This window comes from Stegastes partitus, unplaced genomic scaffold (genome assembly GCF_000690725.1).
Source record: "Stegastes partitus isolate 25-593 unplaced genomic scaffold, Stegastes_partitus-1.0.2 Scaffold280, whole genome shotgun sequence".
Taxonomy (NCBI): domain Eukaryota; kingdom Metazoa; phylum Chordata; class Actinopteri; family Pomacentridae; genus Stegastes; species Stegastes partitus.
In genome coordinates, this window is record NW_007578011.1 from 445,780 (window position 1) to 469,898 (window position 24,119).

At 45.9% G+C, this 24,119-nt stretch overlaps 2 protein-coding genes across 3 annotated transcripts in view; one reads left to right on the forward strand and one right to left on the reverse strand.

Annotated features, from left to right (window-relative positions):
- LOC103357896 (beta-galactosidase-1-like protein 2) overlaps nt 1-5,074 on the forward strand; it is a 12,139-nt gene extending 7,065 nt beyond the window's left edge. Inside the window, exons 14-19 of the mRNA XM_008282648.1 lie at nt 1,079-1,150; nt 1,268-1,346; nt 1,450-1,537; nt 1,626-1,737; nt 3,042-3,158; nt 4,017-5,074. Coding sequence (XP_008280870.1) covers nt 1,079-1,150; nt 1,268-1,346; nt 1,450-1,537; nt 1,626-1,737; nt 3,042-3,158; nt 4,017-4,103 — 555 coding nt within the window. The 3' untranslated portion in view covers nt 4,104-5,074. The remainder of the gene's footprint in view (nt 1-1,078; nt 1,151-1,267; nt 1,347-1,449; nt 1,538-1,625; nt 1,738-3,041; nt 3,159-4,016) is intronic.
- LOC103357895 (galactosylgalactosylxylosylprotein 3-beta-glucuronosyltransferase 1-like) overlaps nt 4,272-24,119 on the reverse strand; it is a 32,611-nt gene continuing 12,763 nt past the window's right edge. Inside the window, exons 3-9 of one of the 2 annotated variants that reach the window (XM_008282646.1) lie at nt 17,862-17,985; nt 13,575-13,666; nt 11,024-11,166; nt 10,229-10,740; nt 9,839-10,135; nt 9,462-9,567; nt 4,272-5,691 (exon numbers count right to left, since the gene is read on the reverse strand). In XM_008282646.1, the coding sequence (XP_008280868.1) occupies nt 9,481-9,567; nt 9,839-10,135; nt 10,229-10,740; nt 11,024-11,135 (1,008 nt within the window). In that variant the 5' untranslated portion in view covers nt 11,136-11,166; nt 13,575-13,666; nt 17,862-17,985 and the 3' untranslated portion in view covers nt 4,272-5,691; nt 9,462-9,480. Of the gene's footprint in view, nt 5,692-9,461; nt 9,568-9,838; nt 10,136-10,228; nt 10,741-11,023; nt 11,167-13,574; nt 13,667-17,861; nt 18,029-24,119 lie in introns of those variants that run through there. The other variant, XM_008282645.1, reaches the window with a different exon arrangement.

Sequence of the window (24,119 nt, forward strand, 5' to 3'; positions counted from 1 at the left end):
AGCGGATGTAAACTCTGGCTTCAGCTCTGTGTTCGTGCCTGTCTGGTAGTACGACCACATGCAGTTCAGGTTTGTATTTAAAGCGATATGGAAATATGGAAATGTTCGTGGGTCCAGCGCAGGTCTAAAAGGGACGTTAAACACAACCTATGCAAATGAACTGTAAGACAGTTTGAACATAGAACAACTCAGGATGAAGGACTAAACTTAATCTGTTAGTCACACGACTGTCAGTAGAACCTGAACCTTCCCCGATGGGTCTGTTCTGGACACGTGAACACTTTTCTTCTTTATTGAGCCTCCAGTCGCCATGTCTGCATATTATGGGAAGGATGACGGATTAATACAACATAAAGGCCGTTGGTGACAATGAAAACATCACAGCTATGGCAAGATAACAAAATAATGGTTCTTCAAGCTAAACTTACAATAAACACACGGAGGTTATCTGATTGGTCAACACACAGGTCTGTGATTGGGTAACGTGCTGTCAGCTCTCTGGTTTGTTTACAGAGACACCAGACTGCTGAGCTGTGATGTGGGACTACACTGAACTCCATTTGCTCATTTTCTGGTCTTAATATGTGAAGACTTGAACAGAAGAAGCTGCTTCAGCGCAGCAGCTTTGTGCTCATTAGTGATCAAATGGTTTTATAATTCTGCTAATTCAACCTCTAAGTTAGAACCAGGAGGAGAATCTCACTCACAAGTTATGATATCTTTATAAGACAATTAAGGACAAAAAGCTTGAAACAAGTGAATTTGTTTAAATAAAACTTTTTTAAAGGACTACGTGCCGGCCTGTTTGCTTGCTCGCAATTTAACTAAGCTGAGCGATGCTAAGCTAATTTCCTCCAGCTTCTGGCTGTAGCCTTTATTGGACAGATTCAATATTCTTATTTTCAGTAACTGTTTGAAAGATACCCAGTAGGATCATGTGGGTCAGTGCTGTGAGCAGTGAGGCCATGCCACTGGTCTGATCACTGGAAAACCACTGAGATGTTTCATTGAAGCGAAGCTGAGTTCATGTGCCTCGTACCATAATATCATGACTTGACAGTGATCTTTACTGCCTCAGGTGTTTGTAGACAGAAGCTACGTTGGTCTCTTCAAGCGGCAGAGCCTGGAGCTGGCGGTTCCTGACGGTAAGGTATGGCATCACGCTGAGAAGCAGTTCACCTGCTTTGTTGAATGTGATGGATGCTGCAGTGTCGCTTGTTTTGCTGTTGAAATTATCATAAGACATGAAAGTGATCCATCCCTCCAGGGACGTCGTACCTTGAGTTTATTGGTGGAGAACTGCGGCCGAGTCCACCGGGGAAGGGACCTTGACAAACAGCATAAAGGTGATGGAGAGAGTAACGTGCAGTTCATCGCTATGCCTGCTATTAAATCACTGAACCACTCAGTGGGTTGAGCATAACCCAATTTTGATTTGTGTTCTTGCAGGACTAGTGGGAGACATTTTATTAAACAACATCCCCTTGCGGGATTTTACAGTGTACAGCCTGGATATGAAACCCAGCTTTATTGACAGGTTTGTGCTCTTTATTGAATACAACGCGCTGCATTTCACTTTCATTTGTCTGTAATAGTATTTTTGAAGCAACGGTTTTTTTTTTCAGTCTTTATCAGGCACCTTGGAAAACTCTCTCTGAAGCTCCCAGCTTTCCTGGATTTTTCATGGGGAGGCTGTTCGTGTACGGATACCCCAGCGACACGTTTGTGAAGATGCCAGTAAGTAAAATTAAACACATGCAGTCGTGTGAATGTGGTGGAAATCGTTACCTTTTTCAATAAATCTAGACAAGAAACAACACACGATCCTCTTTGAAACAGTGCCTATTAAAAAGTATGATCCCACAACAAATGACACATAAAACTGACATTTTTCCAATTTAAATAAATAAAAAACTGATCAGTTACATTTAAAGTGAGCACAGTTACTGTACCAGTGAAATCAGGGGTTTCACACTCGGTGCCAAACAGTGACAGCAGTTTGTGTGTGTGCTGCCATCATGCCAAGATGGAAATCGTCCTCTGAGGTCTTTGGGAAAAAGGTTGCGGATGTCTACAGGATTTAAAAAAGATCCTTTAATGATTTGAAATAAATCAGTCCACTGTGCGGAAAATCGTGTTGAAGTGTCATAAATTTCAAACCTGTGCCAATTAGCCCAGAACCGGCCCGTTATCAAATCCAACTGCAGAGCATTTGATGTAAAAAGACACGTCCAGACCCCCGGATTCCCTTTCAAGGACCTGCAGGTAACTCCTGCATCTGCTGGTGTCAAAGTTCTGCATCCACAGTCAGAGTCTGCACAGATTTGACCTGTTTGGGAGGAACACCAGGAGGAGAACATCAGAACTGCAGCTTGCCAGTGACCATGCAGGCAAAGAGCAGGTCTTCAGGAGGAGGAGCTCGAGACAGACACTCAAAGAAAAGCTGGTTTGGCCAAAAACCGCTTTTCAGAAGAACCTCAGATCCAGCTGTGAAGCTTGGTGGTGGAAATGTTCTGCCCACTGACTCAGCTTTGAATCCTGCCTGATATCAAAGAGGCCCTGAAGATAAGGTGAGCTCATCTGTTCAAAGGTAAGGTGGTACCGACGAGTGGACGCTTCAACAGGATGATCATCTGAACAGCAGCAAAATCACAGAGTGGCTCAGCGAGAAGAAGTACAGGCCTAACCCTTACCCTAACCCTAAAGATCTAGGTGAAGCCCAGGTTGAAACAGGGCAGAACGTGTCAGAAAAGCCTCAGACATCTTCCAGCTACAGGAAATGAGGGTTACAGGGAATCTACACTGGGTCCAATAGTTCTGTTCAATAAATGAGAACAAAGCTGGTTCCCTTGTGGTGTTCTCATCTGTAGGCACTCTGTCAAAGAGAATCAAATGTTTGCTCGTCCAGATATGACAAAAAATCAAACAATTCCCACAAATCTTTATTTTATTTGTACATAATTAATGTTCTATGCTGTGTGTGTTTTTGCTAATGTCTCTGTGTGAGAAATGCTTCATGTAAGGATGTGACCGGTCCACAGGGCTGGGAGAAAGGTGTTGTGTTCATCAACGGGCTGAATCTGGGCCGCTATTGGTCTATTGGCCCCCAGCAGACGCTCTACCTGCCTGGTCCTTTCATAAACAGTGGAATCAACCAGGTACAGCCTGTCAGAGGAACACCTTCATGTGCTGGAAGATGTTCTGAGTTCAATCACTGCCTTTCTGTGCTACTGGTAGCTTAGCCATGGGCTGCATATTAAAGATGGATTCTGGCTGTAAAAAGAAGCCGATGAGGAAATGACCCTAGTTTCCACTTGATCTGTTCCCTCAGTGGACATGTTCCTAGTGAGTTAGGATCTCTAGTTTTCAATTTATTACAGCATGATGGGGATTTAATGAAACATGGTCCTGTTTAGAGTAAACAGATAATAAACTGTGCTATGTTTCAGGGCGGGGCTACCTTGTACCGTAATGTCTGGACTATTGAGCCCACCTGAATATAAGCTCCACCCACTGACTCTAAACAGGAAACCAGGTGTGTTCATATCCAGGCTGCAGGTGTCTCTAAGCTGCAGGTGTCCACGTTGAGATATTTACACAGAAAGATGTTTTAACCTTTAGTTAAATGCGTAGCGGTAACATCCACAGATACGTACCGTAGAGGCTTTTTTCTGAACACTTCCTGTAACACGGCTGGTTAAGGAAATAAAACTCCAGCAGCTACCAGGAAAAGTCACTGATGGCTATCTTCATCTTCCTCCTGCACTAAAACCACTAAAGTCGTCTTCTTCAGTGTCTTCAGGAGTCTCATACATCCATCTTTTATGTACAGTCTGTGAGCTTAATGAAGTCTGTATTCGTTATGCTGATGCTGCTGCTCTATAGATTCATAATAAGTCCTTTATAAGTTTTTTCTCAGCATGTTAACAGACTTAGGGCATTAATTCTACATCTACAGTGTGAACACACAGCAAGACAGAGTCAACTCTGATATTCACTCTGCTCTCACCAATCAGGTCATTGTGTTTGAGGAGCAGGAGGGAGACTACAAGGTCCAGTTTGAGGACACGCCCGACCTCGGAATGGCAGCAGACGTCCAGTGACTGAACTTTGTGGGAAACTGTTGTATGAAAATGTGCCTTTTTGTACAAAGTACTCTTGACATGAGGTCAAATTCAGATCCAAGGATCCCAACGTTGTTATCAGCCGTGCTCTAGCATTCTGCAGACACACCTCACACATCAACAACCAATCAGAGGCAGAGGCATGACTGTATGGGAGCAGTTTATGTCCATGTACATACAGTACCTTTAGTTACACTGAACCTGTACACATAGAGCAGAAACATCAAGCACATCTTCTTCTCTGTGGATTCCCACTGACAGAGGAATGATTTCTGTCTGTGGACCACAGCTATAGTCACACTGTTGGGTTTGTATTGCTTGTGTGAGTGTTCTGGTGTCATGTAGCAGTTACTGAATGGATGCATCTTAACAAACAAACAACAGCTTTATGAGACAATAGGAGGCAGAAGTGATGCAAAGAGCTTTCAAGTGAAACCCAAGCAGCGTTGTAGCAACATCAGACCCTTGTTCTGAAGTGAAAGTTCAAGGTTTCAGCAGCCTGTCACATTAACAACTGACCAAACTCTTCCAAGCCGCAGAGTCGGAGAGAACATTTGCATTTAAAAGCGGTGCCACTGCAAGTCAATGGGGTATGAAATCATCACTTGCAAGTCATCCATCCATGGTGGGAATAATTAGAATGTGTAACACAGCTAAAAGAAAGGATGCACATAATGGCTTCATATTCCACTGATTCTTACATGTATAGTTCACAGCTAACAAGCCAATGGTACCAGTTCCTCTGAAACAATAAATAAATCACAATAAACCTTCAGTTCACTTCATTAGCTTATCAGGAAACCTGTGCAGTGGACAGACTGCGAGCTACACTCAGTCCTCTCCTACATGTGAGAAGTAATGTTACAGCATCTCAGGACTAAAGCAGAGCTGCAGTGAATGAGTGTGAGGGAGGACGTTGCTGTTACGCTATAATAAATGGCTGCTCTGTGTTTTGTGTGTCTCTGTGCAGCGTGACAGCTGAGTGTGTGTGAATGTGTGTTGAGGAGTAACAGGACTCCTAATTAGTGCTGGGTTCAGGGTGCTATCTAAATAGCTCAGTGTTGTACAGTACGAGTGGGGAGGGCTCAGATCCCATCAGTGCTGTCTGTCAGTCAGTGCTGACTCACTTCAAACAAGGACTTCTTTTATTCCTCTGTGCAGCCTTGTGCCCGACAGCCAGCGTGCCTCAGAACAAAAGGGCCCTACTTAATGCTGATTGGATGGCTGGCTGGTGTTGTCTGCGCTGACAGGGCTCTTTATTGCTTGCCGTACCATCTCTTCCTGCAGTTTAAGTCGCGTAACATCCTTTGTCTCGGCTCTCCGAGGAGACCTCAGTGGGCAAGCTCCTTTTGGCAGCTCCTGCGAGTGTGGGCCAGCGCTCCGGGCAGAACCGGCCACGTTGTTTCTGTGCAGTTGTGCTTTTGTACTGGTCGGTGGTCGGTGCACGCACATGGCTTCATGGAGTGGACAGTGTGCCTCCATTTCTAAGCTATGGTAATATTTCCTTTGCTTTGAGAAGCTCCGAGGTTGATTTAAATCCAGGAAGAATCCAGTCAAGAAACTCCTCCTGAAACAACAAGAGCACACGTAATTAGAACGAACAAAGAAACAGGAAGAGCAGCCAGCAGCCGGAGACCAGTGAGCTCATGCTGACGCCATGTGGTGTTGGAGGAATCAGTCTCTAGTTTCCTACTTAACATGAACATGAGCGTTGTGTCATAACTACAACTGGAAAACTAGTTTTTTATTTTTGACTTGACACAACACAAGCATGGACGTCTCACATCTGCCAAAGCTGGAGCGTCTAAGTAAACCCAGATGTAAAGGACATGGCATCGTTTGTCAGTGAACAGGTTACCAGTGTTGTGTCATAATTCAGCTGTTTCATTATTATTCGTCATTGTGTGGAGAAACACTGAGAGCGACTATCATGGGGGCTCCAGCCTTCTACTGAGAGCTGCTGATCAGGCATCAACTCCACAAACAATAATGATGTCTGAGCCAATAAGGTATAAAAAACAGTGAATGAGCGTCCTCGACACCATCAGGACCGTCAGAGGTGCGACTGACAGAACAAGTCAGACACATCTCAGGCAGAGCTGTGTTAAAGCTGCTGATGAAAAATGCTTGACTTTATTTAGACTCAGTACATTTCTCTTGTCCTCTAGACCTTTTTTAAGACCTTCTCTCCAGAACTGAACTTGTGCTGCTCCTGGGAGAGCTCAGGTCACCTCTGTGGGAGCCCCTCTGGCTCCTCCGTTGTTTTAATGTCAGTTCAGCATGCTGTAGATGTTTTGCAGGACTTTGGTCACACACCAGAATATCTGAACATTTTCATTTTGACCTGGTGTAGGACACGTGGCCATGCAGGATGATCTCACAGGCGGGTCTATTGTATTCCCATATGCTCACTTGGTTCTATGTTTTGAAGATGCCACAAAAACATGGAAAAGGAAAAGCAATAGAAGGCACACAGACATACAAGGAGATGGACCCCAGCTAGCATCAGCTCCTCGTTCAAGGTGTGAGATTGAGCTAAACATATGAAGACTGAGCTAAACAGCTTACAGAGAAGCAACAAGACAGACTTCATACTGTTAAGCGCAAGTTAAGCAAAATTGCCAGATGTGAAAGAAGTGGAGGGCAGATATGAAGGAGCAGAGCACCACAGAGTTGCTCCACCAGCCTCTGCACATCTGAGAGAAGCTGACAGACTTTGAAGCCTGCTCATGAACAAACAGGACGCATTGCTTTCCATAGAATCCCTTAAGAAGGAGGCAGCACAAGCTCAGATGACTTAACTGAATAAACCAATAGCCCAGTTTATTTTTGCCTTATTTATGCAGCATCAAGAGAAAGAGAGACTTTCACTTGAACAGAAAAAGAGTGCTTTCAGGACGACCCTGTGAACCTCCAGAGGAGACATACAGCTCTATCAGCAAGTGGCCATCCCACCACCTATCACAGCACAGCAGACAGGATGGAGAGGTGAAGAAGAAGAAGAGGCTCATCACAGAACGCAACGGAAATGACAGCAGTCCTGCTTTGGTGCTCATGGAGACGCTGAAGACAATCTCCTGGGAGACTTCAGGGAATCTGCTGTGACAAAAGAGACTCCATCTGACGTCTCCTCGGGGTAAGAGACGTCTCAATTACCTCCTTAGTGCGACTACTAAGACACACTAATTACAAACTAACTGAACAACCACCGTACGCCAGTGAGAAGGATTGTAAATGTGTTGACTCTCAGTTCCATGACCTGGGTTGTTAGGAGGCCCCAAAAAACAAACAACAGACCTTTAAGTCTAGAAAATTAAAAACATTTCCCTAAATGAGAATTATATGCTCGTTACAGAGATCAGTGTTCACATGAACTATGAGGCTTGTATGATCCTGATGTTCCTGCTCTGTGCTGCAGGCCACACTTCCATGAGAGTGATGGGGTCACTTTGGGGCTGTAACGAGGAGATGCTGACTGCATCTGATGGTAAACGCTTCAGTGACAATCTAGAATAATAAAGTTCAAACAGAGAGGCAGCATACGACAGAAGCTCATCTTGTGTATCTGAACGTGTAACACTTGGAAGCTAAGGAAGTAGAAATATGTTTTACTTGTTTTAAAGAACATCTCTCCTCACAAATGTTAACAGGAAGGAGCTTTATGTCCTCGTGAAAAAGTCTGGATTCAAGGGTTAGAGAGCTAAAAAACACAACCAAATAAAATACCCCGTTACCCCGATGTGATGGACAACAGTCCTTTAAAATAGTAGAATTATTCATCTGTTTCTCTGTATTTCTAAATTGAGCATTTGGAGTAAAATAAAATGGTAACACAGCGATCAGCCACAACATTAAAACCACCTCATGGCTTCCTCATGCACACACCTCTGCAGGTGTCCTGAGGTACCAGGCAGGAAGACGTCAGCAGCAGATGAGTCAAGTCCTACAAGGCCTCCATGGATCAGACTTGTTTTTCCAGCTCATCCCACAGACATTCGATAGACTGAGATCTGGAAAGCTGGAGGTGAAATCAACACCTTGAACTCTTTGCCATGTTAAGATATTTCTGAACATGTTTGCAGCATTATTCTGCTGAACGGGGCCACTGCCATCAGGGAAGGCCATGAAGGGTGTAGATGATCTGCAGCAGTGTTGAAGGAGCTGCTTCAAGGCGCCCAAGGTTTCCACTCCCTCACCTGGCTTGTCTTCTTCTCATAGCTCATCCTGCTGCTGTCTCTTTCTCTTGCATCACATGGATAACCCTAACCTAACCCCACGTGATGTAAAAGAAGATGAGATTTATCAGATCAGGCCACCTTCTCTCCTGATCTGCTTCTCACAGGTCTGTGTCCATCGAAGCTGCTCTCAGTGGTGAACAAGGTCAACATGAGCACTCAGCAGGCTGCCATGTTCTCCATGTTCCCACAGCTTTCTATCACAACAGCATCAAGACTTTCAGCAGTTAGAGCTCCAGCAGCTCGTCTGTGGGACCAGACCATACAGGCCAACCTTCCACATGAGCCTTTAGTGCCCATGACCCTGTTCTGGTCTCCTCCTCGTGGACCACTGGTCCAATACTAACCACTGCACACCCAGAACACCTCACATGACCTCACATCTTGGATGTGCTCTGATCTAGTCACCTAGCCATCACAAATGACCTCCTGTCCGGTCTCTCAGATCCATACGCTGCTCGTTTCCCTGCTTCCAACACATCCAACAGACTGCTCACTTGCTGTCTGATCCATCCCAGCTCCTGACAGCTGCCAGCGTAGCTACATAATCAGAGTTATTCAGCTCACCTGCCAGAGGTTCTGATGTTCTGGCTGACCAGTGCGTATCCATGTGTTGTTTTCAGAATCAGTTGATCCAGAACAGAGATGGCACCATGAATGTCACAGGAAACAGAATAAGATGAGTCCCCTAACACGTACTGGACTGCTGTGTCTTTTTTTAGTCCCTGCCCAAAGAGATCCTGATAAAACTGTTTAATGAATGAAGCTAATGTTTTCCAGACTTGTGTGAAAGGACCAGCCCCAGGGTACAACTTAGAAATACTACTGTGGCTTAAAAAAAGGGTAACTTCCCTCCATGCCTGGAGGAACATGAGAAAGCAGCACAATTACAACAGTTATTCTGCTGGAGCAACGATGAGCGCATTCATGTTCCACTTAAAACAACAAAGACACATGTTATATAAAGGTCAGAGCTTCGCTTCAAGTCAGGGAATATCTGGTGGTGCACACATAAGCCCAGATGCTTCCCCTTTGGTCTGGCCCCCAAAGTAATCACTGTGTGGAAATGCACTCATTTGCATTTCTAAATCTCTGCTGTTACCTGTGTCAGATGAAGTATGTCATATCTCTACGTTGGAGTCTGTAAATCCTTTCTTGCCCTCATTTACCAGCACAGGCTTCTCCGTCCGTGTGTGCCATACTAATACCTGCATGGACGAGCAGAAACAGTCACTGAAATGCAGTGTTCATATTTTACATCATACGTGCTGCACAGTGTCTAGAGGCAGAACATAGCATATTTTAAATGGGCTGTAGGCTTAAAGGGTTGGCTATAAGCTGACAGTTTACTGACTTTAAGAACAAATTGTTATGACAAGGAAAGATCCCAGGACTCATCTTCTTACACTCGCTTGTTTCGCTGCCAAGTCACTGGGCTTTCACAACACTTTAAAATGCACAGAGCCTCCTTGTTCCTACCTTGGTGCAGTTAGCAGCTTTAGGCTCCAAGTCACTCAGAGTGACCAGCTCCTTCAACAAGCTGCTCTCCTGGTATCCTCCCTTCACCCCACGTAGCTTGAAATAAGCCTGAGGTTTGGACAGAATGAGGCGCAGGTTCACTGCAAAGCCAGCCATGTCGATAGCAAAGGGCCGGTGTGGGTCGAACACAGTCTTCCAGCCGTACACCTTGCCCAAGGTGTTCACTTTAGGGGACTCATAGCGTAGGCCACCCACAAAGGCCACGGGCCACACCGACACTCGTTTAGTGGAACGCATCTGGTGGTGGAAACAGAGACAAAGAAGCACATCACTTAGTGAGTCATAATGGATCTAAAGGTGGATCTAGCCAGGAGTGATATACGTCCTCACCTCCTCAAACAGCTCCAGACTGTACGTGTTGTCGTCATCTGCAAAGTAGACGATCCCCGGCTGGCTGCTGTTTACACTGAAGGTCTCTCGGAGCCACCGCAGGGCCAGGTTCCTCTGTATGGTGCCTCGTGGTATTCTCGGGTCCCGGGTGTCTCCCCGTACCTTGTAGTTCCTGGGTGTCTCCACGTTGAGGTGGGTGTAGTTGAGCCCTGTGTCCTGGAGCAGGCGGCTGACCAGAGTGGTCCTCCTCTGGGAGTCCTCCACCAGGATCCAGTGCAGGTTGGACACATGGAGCAGAGTGTTGGCCAGACGTGTCAGCTCTGCCTTCTGCACCGGGCGGCTGTAGGTGGGAGTGATGATGTGGATGGTGGGCAGGACGTCGGACCAGGGCGGGGGCCGGCTGTAGACGTACTCAGTGCGCACGACCTCCACGATGTCCCGGTTCTGTAGGGAGCAGGAGTCCTTGAAAGCGAAGGTGTTCCTGGAGTTGGAGTGACCATCACGTCTGTCATCTAGCCGGGAAGGAACACGATCACAATGAGCTTCTGTGTGCTGTCAGATGGAACATTCAGTTTCTGCCTCTTCCTGATCATTTACTACATCAAATGAGACTGAGTGGACTCTTTGATTGGATGCTAAGCTGGTGTCATATCAGTAGACAGACATCATTTCCTAACATGTGACCTCCCCCCTCGGGTTACAATTCACTGTGAGCAACACAAGCTCCTTTGTTGAGATGATTAAAAAGAAGAAAGTTTATTCTATCTGAAAACACCAACACAGATGTTTTTTCACCCTTTCGAGCAGTGAGCAGAGGAGTGATGGTGCTCTGGTGCCAAACGGTGATGAGCAGCGTCCACGGCAACACAATCAACACGATGGCGACGATGTCTCGTCTCTTCGGCATCTCCAGGGTCAGACCTGAGTCATGTCACTACCTGCGGGGCACAGAACACATGACGTGGTCATAAGAACCAGGGAGGTGGGACATGAGATGTCTGAACCTTTCTACTGACCTCCTGCTGAGCTCAGAGAACCAATGAAGTGCTTTTTGAGAAAAAATATTTTAAACTTCTATTTCTGCAGACACGTGTACGTTAGCGTTTCTTCTACATGTATTGAGTTAAATAGAAAACATTTTGAGGAATGTTATTTGTTCTAGCATTTATAAATGATACATAAAGCTGACTGGCTTCACATGTGTAATGAATGGAGTTCTGTGTAATTGGGTTTAAAGGGCCTTACACCAGACTCCACTTCGATTGGTCATTGCTAAAGGAGACATTAGCTGCTTTTACAGTTATATTTAGCATTCTCTCTTTAGCCTGTGAATGGATGAGCCGCTTCGCTGAGTCTCTACAGCTAATGGCCCTGAACGTGAATTCCATTTTGAAGTCCATACACCAACAGTCTCTGGCTGCAAGGCACAACTACAAGGAAGGAGGCATTTTGTTCAGCTGCAGCCTGCTGGAGCTGCTGCACAACAGAATATAGGTCAGAAACCGCTTCCAGCTTTCTTTTTTCATCTCGTTTGAAAGCATACTGGTGTACTACAGAGAACAATTGAGCTAATGATTTGAAGAGGCTGAAAGGGTCAGACCTCCTCCTGCCTGTAAACACTGGACACAGACCTGATGTATTCAGTCTTTTTCAAGTTTAGCTAAATATGAAAGTGCAAATAAGAACTGGTGCAACTAAGAAGGTCTTCATGCTTATAAATTATACATCCTATTCACAGTGCCCTTTATTCACACTGGTGGCAAACAGAGAGGCATTTTTATTGATTATCAGGATAGACATGTCCAATTAATACAGCAAATCATTCATCGTGCTTGCATATCGTCTTCATATCTTAAACTCAGTAGATGTATTTCCACTGCGTGTCCCAAACATGTCGCCGTGCTTCAGTCTCCAGCTGCTTCTGTACAGGTGTGACCGATAAACAAGACTACGAATGTTTTATATAACATCCTAAATCTGAACACAGAAACACAGGACTCTCCAGATGATGATGATGATGATGATGATGACGATGATGATGATGATGATGACGATGACGATGACGATGACGATGATGATGATGATGGGCTTTATGCCATCACCACCAGTCTGAATCCTTCCAGCTTCTGCTAAATCTTGCTTCTCCATCGTTTTGGCATGTCGGATACGACAACATCCATGAGTCTTGGGTACCGTTGCTATGGAGAAGAAGCCAGTCAGAGGCATGAATTGTTCCTCAGCTGCTGGTTCTATCAGTTCTGTCAGAATTTTAAAAAGAGCTGCTTTAGGCTGTAGATTGTATTTTCAGCTTTCTGTCAGCGGCTTACATGACAGAATGTAAGAGAAGCTCAGATAAATGCAACTTGGGAGTACAAGTAAACCTTTCCTAAGAAGATTTTGCGTACACAAGCTGGTACCTTTAGGTTTTATTACAGATTGCGATGTCATTTTGTGATGACTGATCATGTTCATACAGACTGAGAGGTGCTGCAGCTGTGAGTGATGGAGCGTCTTCTGTCGTCTTACTGTGTCGGTGCTGGAGAGCAGTGTGGCTGCACTGACAGTCTGTAGTGGAAAATAAATCAGGTTGGCTTGTTTGTTTTAGTGAAAACCAATCACAGCTGTCTTGGGCAGTGCACAGCCCGGGATGCAGTGACTGTGCCCCTGCAGAACATCGAGGGAACGGTGGCGGAGCGTTTGCACACAGGGAGGTGAGGACTGTCAACAGAACAGCGATTAACCAACAGAACCAAGCAGGCTTGTCTTATGGCATGAAACAAAACCTCAGCAAAACTTTCCATTCTCAGTGCGTAGGCGGCTGCTTGGAGGTTGTTGTTGTTGTTTCCCGTAGCGAAGGGGATTTGGATAACAGCAACACACAGACAGTGGAAGAGGAGAAAGCTGCGTGAAATGTGTGGCGGGAATGGCAGGCTGATACCCACAGCAGACATCTGGAGGGTCACAGCACATCTACTGTGGGAAACATGGAGGAGACTTATTTCCAAAAGAAGCAGGATCCAGAGCAGCTCCTCCCAGTTCACAGCATTCATTTACTGCATGAGCTACTGCAGTGTGTCATCATGCTATCTCAGCGTTGTCCTACCAGGCCTTTCATCTGTGTGTGCTGAACACACTCCCGCTATGAGCTGAGCCATTGTTTTATATGGTATGTGATATACAGCATGCTACAGACCAGAGGCTGTGGCTCAGGAGCGACTGCTGGTTAGATAAAGGCTTGTAGGTCCATCCTCAGCTCCTCTTGTCTGCATGTTGAAGAGTCCACACAATGCCATCTGTGTGTGTGTGTGTGTGTGTGTGTGTGTGTTCACGTCCATTCATGTCCCACCTATGTTTAGAGTGAACACACATGGCCGTTCCAACACCTGGTGCTGCTCTGCTCCGGCCCAGTGGACCACAGGGTCAGATCAGCTGTTTATCCTGCACAGAGGAAACATATGAAGGATGAAAATCAGTCTGACAGCAGAGTCATGCATGTGTGCCACATGATGTTGCTTTCTGGTCATGTGACCTGCGTGACCGCCTGCTCAGTGTTTGACGGAGGTCACCTGATCACTAGTCTCTGATTGGGTCCCTCTAGACGTCCACATGTGGGGTTCATTATCCAACATGAAGCCATAAACAAGTGTGTCATCAGCACACTTTGTGTAAGTCTGGAGTGAATCTCCACCAGAAGCTACTGGGTTTACTGGTGCTGCTGATGTTTGTGCTGGACAGAGAGCACAAACAGAGAAACGGTGATCGCAGACACACCACAGTCTGTATGAGTGTTTCATGTTCATGCAGATCCATTTGGTTCGCTGCTTTCTGCAGCCTTCAGTGTGCACCTCAGATACCAGTGATCCCAGCAGCCAGCCGCTCTGTCTGCTTTCATTTCCCTTCTCTTCAGGCCTCGCTTCACGAGACGGATCCTCTGCTGGTTAATCACACGTCTTTAGACATAATTAATCCTTGATTAAAAAGGATTATCCCCAGTCTGAGATCAAAGGTTGTGCTAGCTAATTAACACATCAGGATAGCTTTAATAGGGTCATGTTTGAACAGCATGTCATTGATATAGACAAGATAATTATCTATGCACATCAGGATGAAAAGCTGCGGCTCCTCGTCACCATTTTGCGTCCCCATTTAAAGCTGAATTAAAGTCACGGCTGTAAACAACCGCAGATGTGAGATTATAGTTTAACCTGAGGAAAAAATAAAGAGAAATCATTTCTACGCATATGAAAAATGAGTTAATTGGAAAATGTTTTGCTGAAAAAGGAGACATTTTAAATACGCTGATGATGTTTAGTGTTATCCTCTGAACACATTAGAAGGACAAATCTGGCTCCACATGAACAAGGACTCGTGGCAGTTTATCACAAATCAGATACGCCTGCAAGAAACCAGTTAATGAAACAAACCAGTAAATCCAGTATATGTCCTTGATCTCCTGCAAGTTCAGAGAGTCCTGAAAGAAACGTGTAGGACAAGTGTTCAAAACCAAACTGTGTGCTTGAATGTGGAGGACCTGCTGCATACGAATAGTGCTGCAACAAAACGAGTAAAGGGAAAGAAAGTAGTACACGCCACAGTTCAGGAGTCAGCAGCAAAATGTAAAGTTCATTCAGCATCAGCAGCTAATTAGTGGGTTTTTTCAACAAGCCTCTAACTGTGAAGACGCATCAGCCTGCTGAGTCTTCTACAGACAGTCTGCTCACGACCAGCCAAACAAATGGGAATGAAAAGCAAACCCTCTGCATGGAGGTAGCTAATGATGAAAATGAAAGCGCTAACGAGGCTGTCCTCCTGACAGATGTGCTGCAGTAAAACACAGCCATCCCTGTCAGTCAGCTGAAGGTGCAGCTCGTCTCTGAGGACCATCAGGCCGTCTGGACGTCCGCCGGGCAGCTCACACTCACATCCACTCACTTGGCTGTGTGTGCATTCAGAGGGACTGTCTGATAGCTTCTACAACCCTGTAGACACCAGGATGTCATCTCAACAAGAATCCGCCCGCGATGCCACGACAGAGTTCATTAAGCAGGACTTTAGGCAGCAGCTGGTGTCAAATATGAGATTACAGGCAATGTGCTGCCTTCAGCGACACACCTGATCCTCTGTGTTTCTACAGCGACAGGTGAAGCTCCACGGTGGAGACGAGACAACACAGCAACACTCACATGATGCCTGAGCCTCATTCTGGTCTGTATGCAGCCATTAGTCTGGTCTCCAGCCAGCACTCTCTGTTTGCTGTATTTTTAGCTTTATTTATTTTTTGCCTACAACATTAATTCAGTAATTTATATTTAAACTATTTATAATTAAAATAAAACAGCTGTGGGTGTCTGGTGGCCTGGTAAAGGCCACATAGAGCTCACACTGTGGCTGCAGAGGTCCTGGTTTCTGCGGCGGGCGGACCTTTGCTGCCCGTCATGCCTCCGTCTCTCTGCACTAGTAACAGTCAGATGAAGACAGAAATAAAAACTCATCTAAAATTATTTTCAAAAACCTGCACCTGTGCTGTTTTTCTGTGCACAGTCCTGTTTGTGCTGCCTTATGAGATGATAGCAGAGCTCTGTAGCGCCATCAGCCTGGTGACGAGCTGCTGATTCAAACATGACTCGCTGCTACAAGTGAAGGCAACACAGAGCAAATAGTTCAACCAGTAGAGGAGAGGAACTGAGTGGAACAGCTGGATTACACATCGCCAACAAAGAAACACATGAGTCGTGGATATTAGCTGTCGTTGTTGGTAACGGTGTGCGGCTTTCATCTGCCGCTACCTGCAGCGTGGACGACGACCAGTACCAGTACCAGTACCAGTACCAACATGTTCTGTGGCACAAGGAGAAGGGCAGAAGAACCGAGGTCACGCTAACAAACTGGCCCGTTGTCTCTGGATTTTTAATTACGTCCCATCAGCTGAGAAGGCTCTTGTAAACCTGCAGCTGATTGGTGTTCAGGCTGAGCTGGTCCGTACACATGACTGAGCACCGGCGGCTCTCCGTCTGTTAATGACCTCCGCAGGGAGCAGACGAGCCACAAACACCAGAACTTCAACTTTGATGTTAAAGTCGACTTTAAGCTGCTGAAGTTAGATTTTATGGTGATTTTCTGTTTATTTTTGTGTTTTGTTGTTTTAAAGTTCACGAATGATTGGATTTCGGATCCAGCTACATAATAAAGCACTATTTCCTTCAGCTCAGCTGTAAACATACAATTATAGTGTTTCCACGCACTGAACCACACTGAAGCTGAACCATGGCATCAATGCTTCACCCTGACTCCAGAGCACTTGGACCTGCTTGTGTGCGACGGTGGCTTTGGTTTCAGGCGCTGTTCTGTTCATGAGCCATTTTAGAACATTAAGCATCAGAAGTGACCAAGCAGCCATAAATCAATGCAGGTGTATAAATGGACCTGGCAGTGAGGCTATAGGGCTGGAAACAGATCCAGGTCTGGATCACAGACTCGATGATTGCAGTCCAGAGCTCACTAATGACGGACCTTGACTGGATCACAGAACCGTACGGAGCAGGAGGACGGTGGGAGACGGGCCGGCCTCACTCAGCACTTTGAAAGATCGAACGCTTCTCACAGCAAGTTTAAAATGTACGGCGCAGCTCGTGGAAACTATAAATAGGTCTCTCTTGGTATCAGACCTCTCAGCGACATAAATCCCGTCTCAGTTGGGAAATCCATACTAATGTTGTTTGTGCTAATGACAGAGGAATGGAGGGGCTGCTGGGGGCTGCCAGCCATCACACACTGAAGACAGGCTGATGAAAGATCCTCACTTTAGAGGGTAACGAGCCTGCAGAGAACTGAGCAGCACCCAAAGCTGACAACTATGGGATCCAAACAGACAGCAGCAATGACCCACCTCTGCATGTGTTCTGTTTAACCTGTAGCCCTGCTAGCCTCGTGTCTCACACTGAACACTGCATCCAGCCCAGTCCTCAGCCCAGCCCAGTCCTCAGCTCAGCTCAGCTCAGCTCTGAGCAGCCCAGCTCAGCTCAGCTCAGCTCAGCTCAGCCCAGCCCAGCCCAGCCCAGCTCAGCCCAGCTCCAAGCAGCCCTGCAGTCCTCCAGGCAGGTGGCAGATGGAGTCAAAGACAATGAAAACAATACTAAGCTCTCTGTGCACTGCATTTAATCACATTGTAAATGACAGAAATATTGCTTTTGCTTGCAAATAAATTCACTTAACTTCACCGCCGCCATCCACACAGCGGTTATTAATCCCCGTGCAGGTGTCTGGATGTGATAGACAGCTGCAGGTAATCTGATGTATCACTGTCTCTGGTTTTTGATGTTCTGATGTTTGCATTCAGAGCTTTCAACTGGTTTGAGGAGTGAAAGTTGAGCCGGGTGCCTTGATGTGCGGCTGGTTTGGAATTCTAATATGGAGCTGCTGTGGGATTTTAAGGATGAGTCTCTCTGAAATAGCTTTTCACTTCACTACCTTTCGTCTCAGCTGCTCTCCTTAAGGTGCTGCTCAAACTTTGTATTTTGTTGTGTCTTGATTTTGAGAATATACTTCCCATGTCAGACGGCTGCTTAATGACAGCATCCATGAGAACTGCCTCTGAAACACAACGCTGAGTCAATAATAGTAGACGGCTACTTACAGGAATGAATGATGATCCGCAGAGTCTGATCCCTTTGTGCTGTGCTGATGATGAGGTGCTGATGGTGGTGCTGGGCCCTGGAGTGTCAGCCGTGGTGAACAGAGGGATCCCTCAAGTTCTCTTTCTGAGGAAGGAGAGTGTGTTTGGCGCACATGCGAGCAGCAGAGTCGGGGTGACGACCAGCGGACTCGCTTCACGGCATCCGGTGGGCGCTGTCCAATCCTGGTGTACGGCCGCGTCCTCAGTGCCAGCCCCTGCAGAGACAGAGGAGGTCATCCCTCTGGAAGAATGCTGCTTCTCATTGCAAAAACAAAGGCTGGGATTGTCAAAGCTGATGGCAAGGGGACGGGGCGGAGGGGCAGCCACGGCCAGAGGACTCAGGACAATAGAATAAATCACATAAAAAATGTCACAGCCCCACAAACGGAATTCTTGCTTCGGGATAAAGCAGGATTTGAAAAAACTGAGAGAGCCATGCATGACATGGGGGTTGTTTATCTGAGGCATAAGCAGCGAGTCACATGGCCCAGCAGTCAGACAGTAAGGGCATTTCTATTCATTCTGCTTTCATTTCCTGACAAGCATATGAAAAGAGTGCTTTCTGAATGGACTCCTATGCTTGAAAAGTCTAATAGAGGGATGGGGTAAAAATATGGCTCTAATCTAAAGCAGCCAACAGATGGAGAGGAGGCAGCAGTCTGAAGGCAGCGCAGCTCACATCAGTAACTAAGGAGGACAATAATGGAGGAGGACTGGCATGTGGCTGTGAATTACACCGCTTACAGCAGGTGGTTTAGACAAGTGAGTGAGACTTTGAGCCTCTGGAGGAATAAATCAGTTGAAATCACACCGACTGTACTACAGTCACACAACTGTTTAAGTGTGAGGCAGCGTGACGGCTTGTGGAGGCAGCAAAAGATGCTTCTAAAGCCAGACAGGAACGTTTAGCTAATATCTGTCAGACCATAACTGTGAGTGGCTGAGACAGAAGAATCATTAGTGTCTGCATCAGACTGGAAACGCTGGTACACCTGGAACAAGATCTCCTACGAGCTCCAACACTCTGCTGCAGAGCAACAAACAAAACCCGACATTAGCACAGACACAATCATCTCAGTTCATTTAAAATCTACTTTGATGTTTGTGCCAATCAGGAGCAGCAACACAACAGAATTCAAGATTCATACAAGGTCAGCAGTCAAGGTAGCTGTCTGTGAACATCGTATGGACATTCAGGAATAAAATATAATATAATCTAATATAATATAATATAATATAATATAATATAATATAATATAATATAATATAATATAATATAATATAATATAATATAGGGCTGCAAGGTGGCGCAGTTGGTAGCACTGTTGCCTCGCAGCAAGAAGGTCGCCGGTTCGCGTCCCGGTGGGGGCACCGGGATCTTCCTGTGTGGAGTCTCCATGTTCTCCCCGTGCAGCGTGGGTTCTCTCCGGGTTCTCCGGCTTCCTCCCACAGTCCAGAAACATGCTGAGGTTAATTGGTGATTGTAAATTGTCCGTAGGTGTGAATGTGAGTGTGCTTGGTTGTCTGTCTCTAAGTGTAGCCCTGTGATAGACTGGTTACCTGTCCAGGTGAACCTGCCTTCACCCTGAGTCAGCTGGGATAGGCTCCGCCCCCCATGACCCTAGTGAGGATGAAGGTGGAGAGATGATGGATGGACATAAGTAATAAGAAAAAAGCATAACTTGGAATAACTGTTAACTGGGACTGACAGTCCTGACAGTGTACCTCTACATGCCTGCATAAGTGAATGAAAATAATAAAAAATAAAAGAATACTATTTGGCCTTCAGCAGTTTACTCAGCAGAAATAAAAAAACAAAACAAAATGAAGAAGACATGCGTTCCTGTCGTCCCAGAATGAGTCACGGTGCTCCTATCAGCACTGTGTGGCCTCATCACTGCCTGCAGAGAAACACATCGAGCTCATTTTGATTCATTACTGATGCTATCAGTCCCATTGAACTACTGGTGAAAGCTAAACTATTAGCAAACTTAGAAGCCATATATTGTGCTAAAGAGCGAGACGGAGAGTTCATATTGGAGCTGATCTGCTCAGAAGCATCATGACAGCTGAATGAAGCAGGAGCTGCACACATGCATGTGTTATCCAGCCGCTGTGTGGCGTTTAAGAGCCTGTCTGGCCTCCAGGTGATCAGCAACCACACAAACTGGCTGTTTGACTAAATGGGACATTTCTTCAAGATATTGTTGCTTTTTATTTCTATGCACTAATGTCCTTGACTTGTCAGGGCACAGTCTATCTGCAGCATGCTGCTGAAGCATGACTTATTCTGTAGGTTGAGGAGTGAACAAAGCACCTGGTGGTGAAGATGTGAGGCAGCCGACTGCAAGACGTGAACAGTCTTCATCCTCAGCTTGTTTTCATTTCACACATGCACCGTGCGCCCTCACTGCTCTCTTTTATTGCCTCCTTCAGTGCTGTTATTACCCCAGCATCGAAGGCTTCAAATCACCCAGCAACAATATTTCTTAGTCATTAAACTGTTTATTTGGACATCTATGCATCTGATCACCTCTTTAAGCTCCCCTGCATGCGTCAGCCGTCCCCTGCTGTTAATTCATGCGTATGTTATTAGGGATCAGGATAAGATGGTGTTTGTGAGAAGCTTTGTGAGGAGCTGCAGCGCCATGTGGAATAAAGTGTGCATGTAAACAGACTGGTTGTAAAGGAAGAGCTGCTCTCAGCCAAACAGGCCTCGGTGGATGTTTCCAGCAGAAAGCCGACACGAGGAATCGATCCAGCGGGAATCATTTCTGAACAACCTGTCATTAAGCTGCCTGCTCTCACCTCAACACACACCAGCTTACTGCTGAAATTAACAGATTTATCTATTTATGACCGAAGTAGCATGATCTTCACCATTCTGTCCACCCACAATGCACCAGTGCACCACTGTCTTCTGATCACTGCTGAAGCGCCATTCAGCAGCGGACAGGTGGGTGATTAATGAGATGAAGCTACAGCAGGTTCACATACAGAAGGAAGTGTAGGTGTGCTATTAAAATGCAAATCATTAGTCTCACATTCAATTAATGGATTCTTCAGACGGCCTTGGCAGAGTTAATATTTATGTGATGAAACACTGTGAAGTAGAACTCCTGTAAATCCCACTTCTGTGAGTCCTTTGAAAACCATCTAGGTGATAATGAAGCGCCGTTTTTCTGTGACAGCTCCTCTTCTGTGAGTGTCACTTCTCTCACTTGGTTTGTGTTTTGTAGCTACGCAGTTTGGTTTGAAGAGACTGTAACACAGCACAGGGCAGGCTGCTGGGACGCTTAGCTTTAGCTTTAGCTTTAGCTTTAGCTTTAGCGTAGCGGGAGGCTGGAGGGGACATCAGGGGCCATGTCTGGAGGTCCTGGTCAGGCCTCAGTGATCTACTGTCACCTCTGATTAGATTGATACTTACCAACATCCATCCATCTTCCATCCATCCATCCATTATCTACACACCGCTTAATCCTCATTAGGGTCATGGGGGGCGGAGCCTATCCCGGCCGACTTAGGGTGAAGGCAGGTTCACCTGGACAGGTAACCAGTCTATCACAGGGCTACACTTAGAGACAGACAACCAAGCACACTCACATTCACACCTACGGACAATTTACAATCACCAATTAACCTCAGCATGTTTCTGGACTGTGGGAGGAAGCCGGAGAAATTTAAAATAAAGATAATAATTAGAAAACTAAAGCAGCCGCTGCTGCCTGCTTTCAGCACCACACATGATTTGGTTTGTTCTTCGTTTTGGCAACTGGCATCTGTACAGTTAGTTTTTTTCCTCTGATGTTTGAGTTAAAGCGAACAAACTTTGTGAAACACACTTCAGTGGTGATGGCACAAGCAGCATGCAGGCCAGGATCTCCATTAAAGTGAATTAGTGATGAGTCGCCCTGATGCATGAATCATACGTCAGTAACAGCCTGACTTCACTCATCATCCATGAAGAGGAGGAGACAGAAAAATAGAAATCCATAGTAAAAACAAAACAAACCAGCATATTGTCAGTATTTCAGACCCCCAGAACGTCATGAATCATGTTTCCAGAAGGCCCCTGTAGATCTCACACTGCTACCAAGTCCTGAACAGACCACATCACCAGCACGGCTAGAACACGTTCTAAGTGCTTTGAAGCCTGTTGGTCAGACTTCCTGACAGGAACCACGGACTGAATGACCTGTTAGGAGAGTTCACTGCACGCCAACCAGATGAGAGGTTCAGTCATGATGTTTAGAAACACCTCCTGAACGGTGCAGCGGCATTACGCTGATTTTAGTCTGACGCTGATGATGAATGCAACTTAACGACCAGACTTGTTCGACCCTTCGCTCTCACCTCCCCCCACATCCACCAGAAGAGGAGCTTGTTCTCACAGCATGTCCTCATTTGTCAGGAGGATGCTCCACAGTGAGTCTATTCTATTTGCTATCAGCAGCCATCGTGCCCTCGACAGCAACACGTTGCAACGATGGCAGAAAGAGCTGGACGCTGAAACAAGTGAGGACATGTGGCAGCATGTCGCCCTCCACCCCACCTCCAGGACAGACTTCTGTTGGAAAAACTTGATTCACTTTCTTTATCTCTCCCAAACAGAAGTTTGAACAAACTGGCAGCGAGTTCTGCTGCTGGAGGAGGAAGCATGGCCGGCCACGCTCGTGTTTCTGCTCGTGTTTCTGGAAGCAGCTATTCTAACAATCACCTGGAAAGCCCTGGTTTGTAGGACCAGCACACACCTGCTCTGTCCTGCACGTGTCCCTGATGGGCTCAGTAGAGGTGATGCGCTCCTCCTGAAGATCTGCTGGTAACAAACTCAATAACAAACTCTCTATCAGCATCTACAGGAACACACCATCTGCTTCGTACAGCTCCGGAAAACTTTGAAAAAAAAGGTGAGAACAGCATGTATTCAGCCAGAGAGAGAGAGATGGTTCTGTTCCTGTATGGGCCACGTTTCATGTTTACTTCATCACAGGCTGATGCTTCCTGATCATCTCATGGCCTCATGTCTGGCTGTTTCTGACTGTTTCCTTCATACAGACCTTATTCCTTACTGTTCAGGAAAAAACAGCATTATTATATGTATTTGAGTTAATGCTATGATTTAAAAGAGGAAGCATGAACAAAGACACACTGCAGTTTTATGGAGAAGAATATCTTTATCTTTATTAACACCTAAGTTATTTAAAAAAACCAAAAAGCCAAAGAGGTGGTGGTTGAGCTTCAGTAGTTTAACATGTGGGTGTGTGTGAGCGCCGTGTTCTGCTGGGAAGATGTTTACAAGTACAGACGGTGTGAAGTCTAACATTTCAGTGGAAGTGTTAATGAGCAGCAGATAGCGGCGCCCACAGTTCTCCTCACAGCTCAGACAAGGCTTCAGCACAGCCTGCATTTGTAATAAAGAGTTTTTTTTAATTGGTTTGATCAGGAAAACAACAACCCTGGAACCTCGTGTATATGCCTGTGCATGTATATATATATGTGTGTGTGTGTGTGTGTGTGTGTGTGTGTATAGGAAGAGCTTGGATGCAGACGTCCCTCCGTTAGACGACGGCAGCCTCTCACAGACAACCAGCCTCACTTCACTTATTTGTTTTAACCGGTTTTACAAAAGCCAAACGTGTCTCTGTGCTCATCTCTAATTGTCACACTTATGAACTATGAAACAACCTTTAAGAGAAGAAAGCAAAGCCTTGCAGCAGCGCCTGGTCTGGTTTGACCGTTCAAAGCTGCCTCCTGTAAAAATTACATACAAGCAAATTGTTTTCCAATTAAATCGTCCTGGCAGCTGAATTGCTGGTAGCAGCAATCCATTTCAGATGAATGAGGCGGAGGCTGGGGTCGATGGAGGCTGTACGAAGTGCGAGACTCCCACACCTGACTGCTATTTGTGGTTAGGTTGAGGAAACCAGAGCATGATGGGTAAAACTAGAAAAAGAAGGTGGAACAGGCTGAGACCAGAGCTGCAGAGCTGCCAGCGCCTGAACACAACCACACAAAGCTGAACAATGCTGTGACATTTGATTTTTTTTTAAAAGCTGAAGCTGATGATGTGAAGCAGCGCCTGAACACAACCACACAAAGCTGAACAATGCTGTGACATTTGATTTTTTTTTAAAAGCTGAAGCTGATGATGTGAAGCAGCGCCTGAACACAACCACACAAAGCTGAACAATGCTGTGACATTTGATTTTTTTTTAAAAG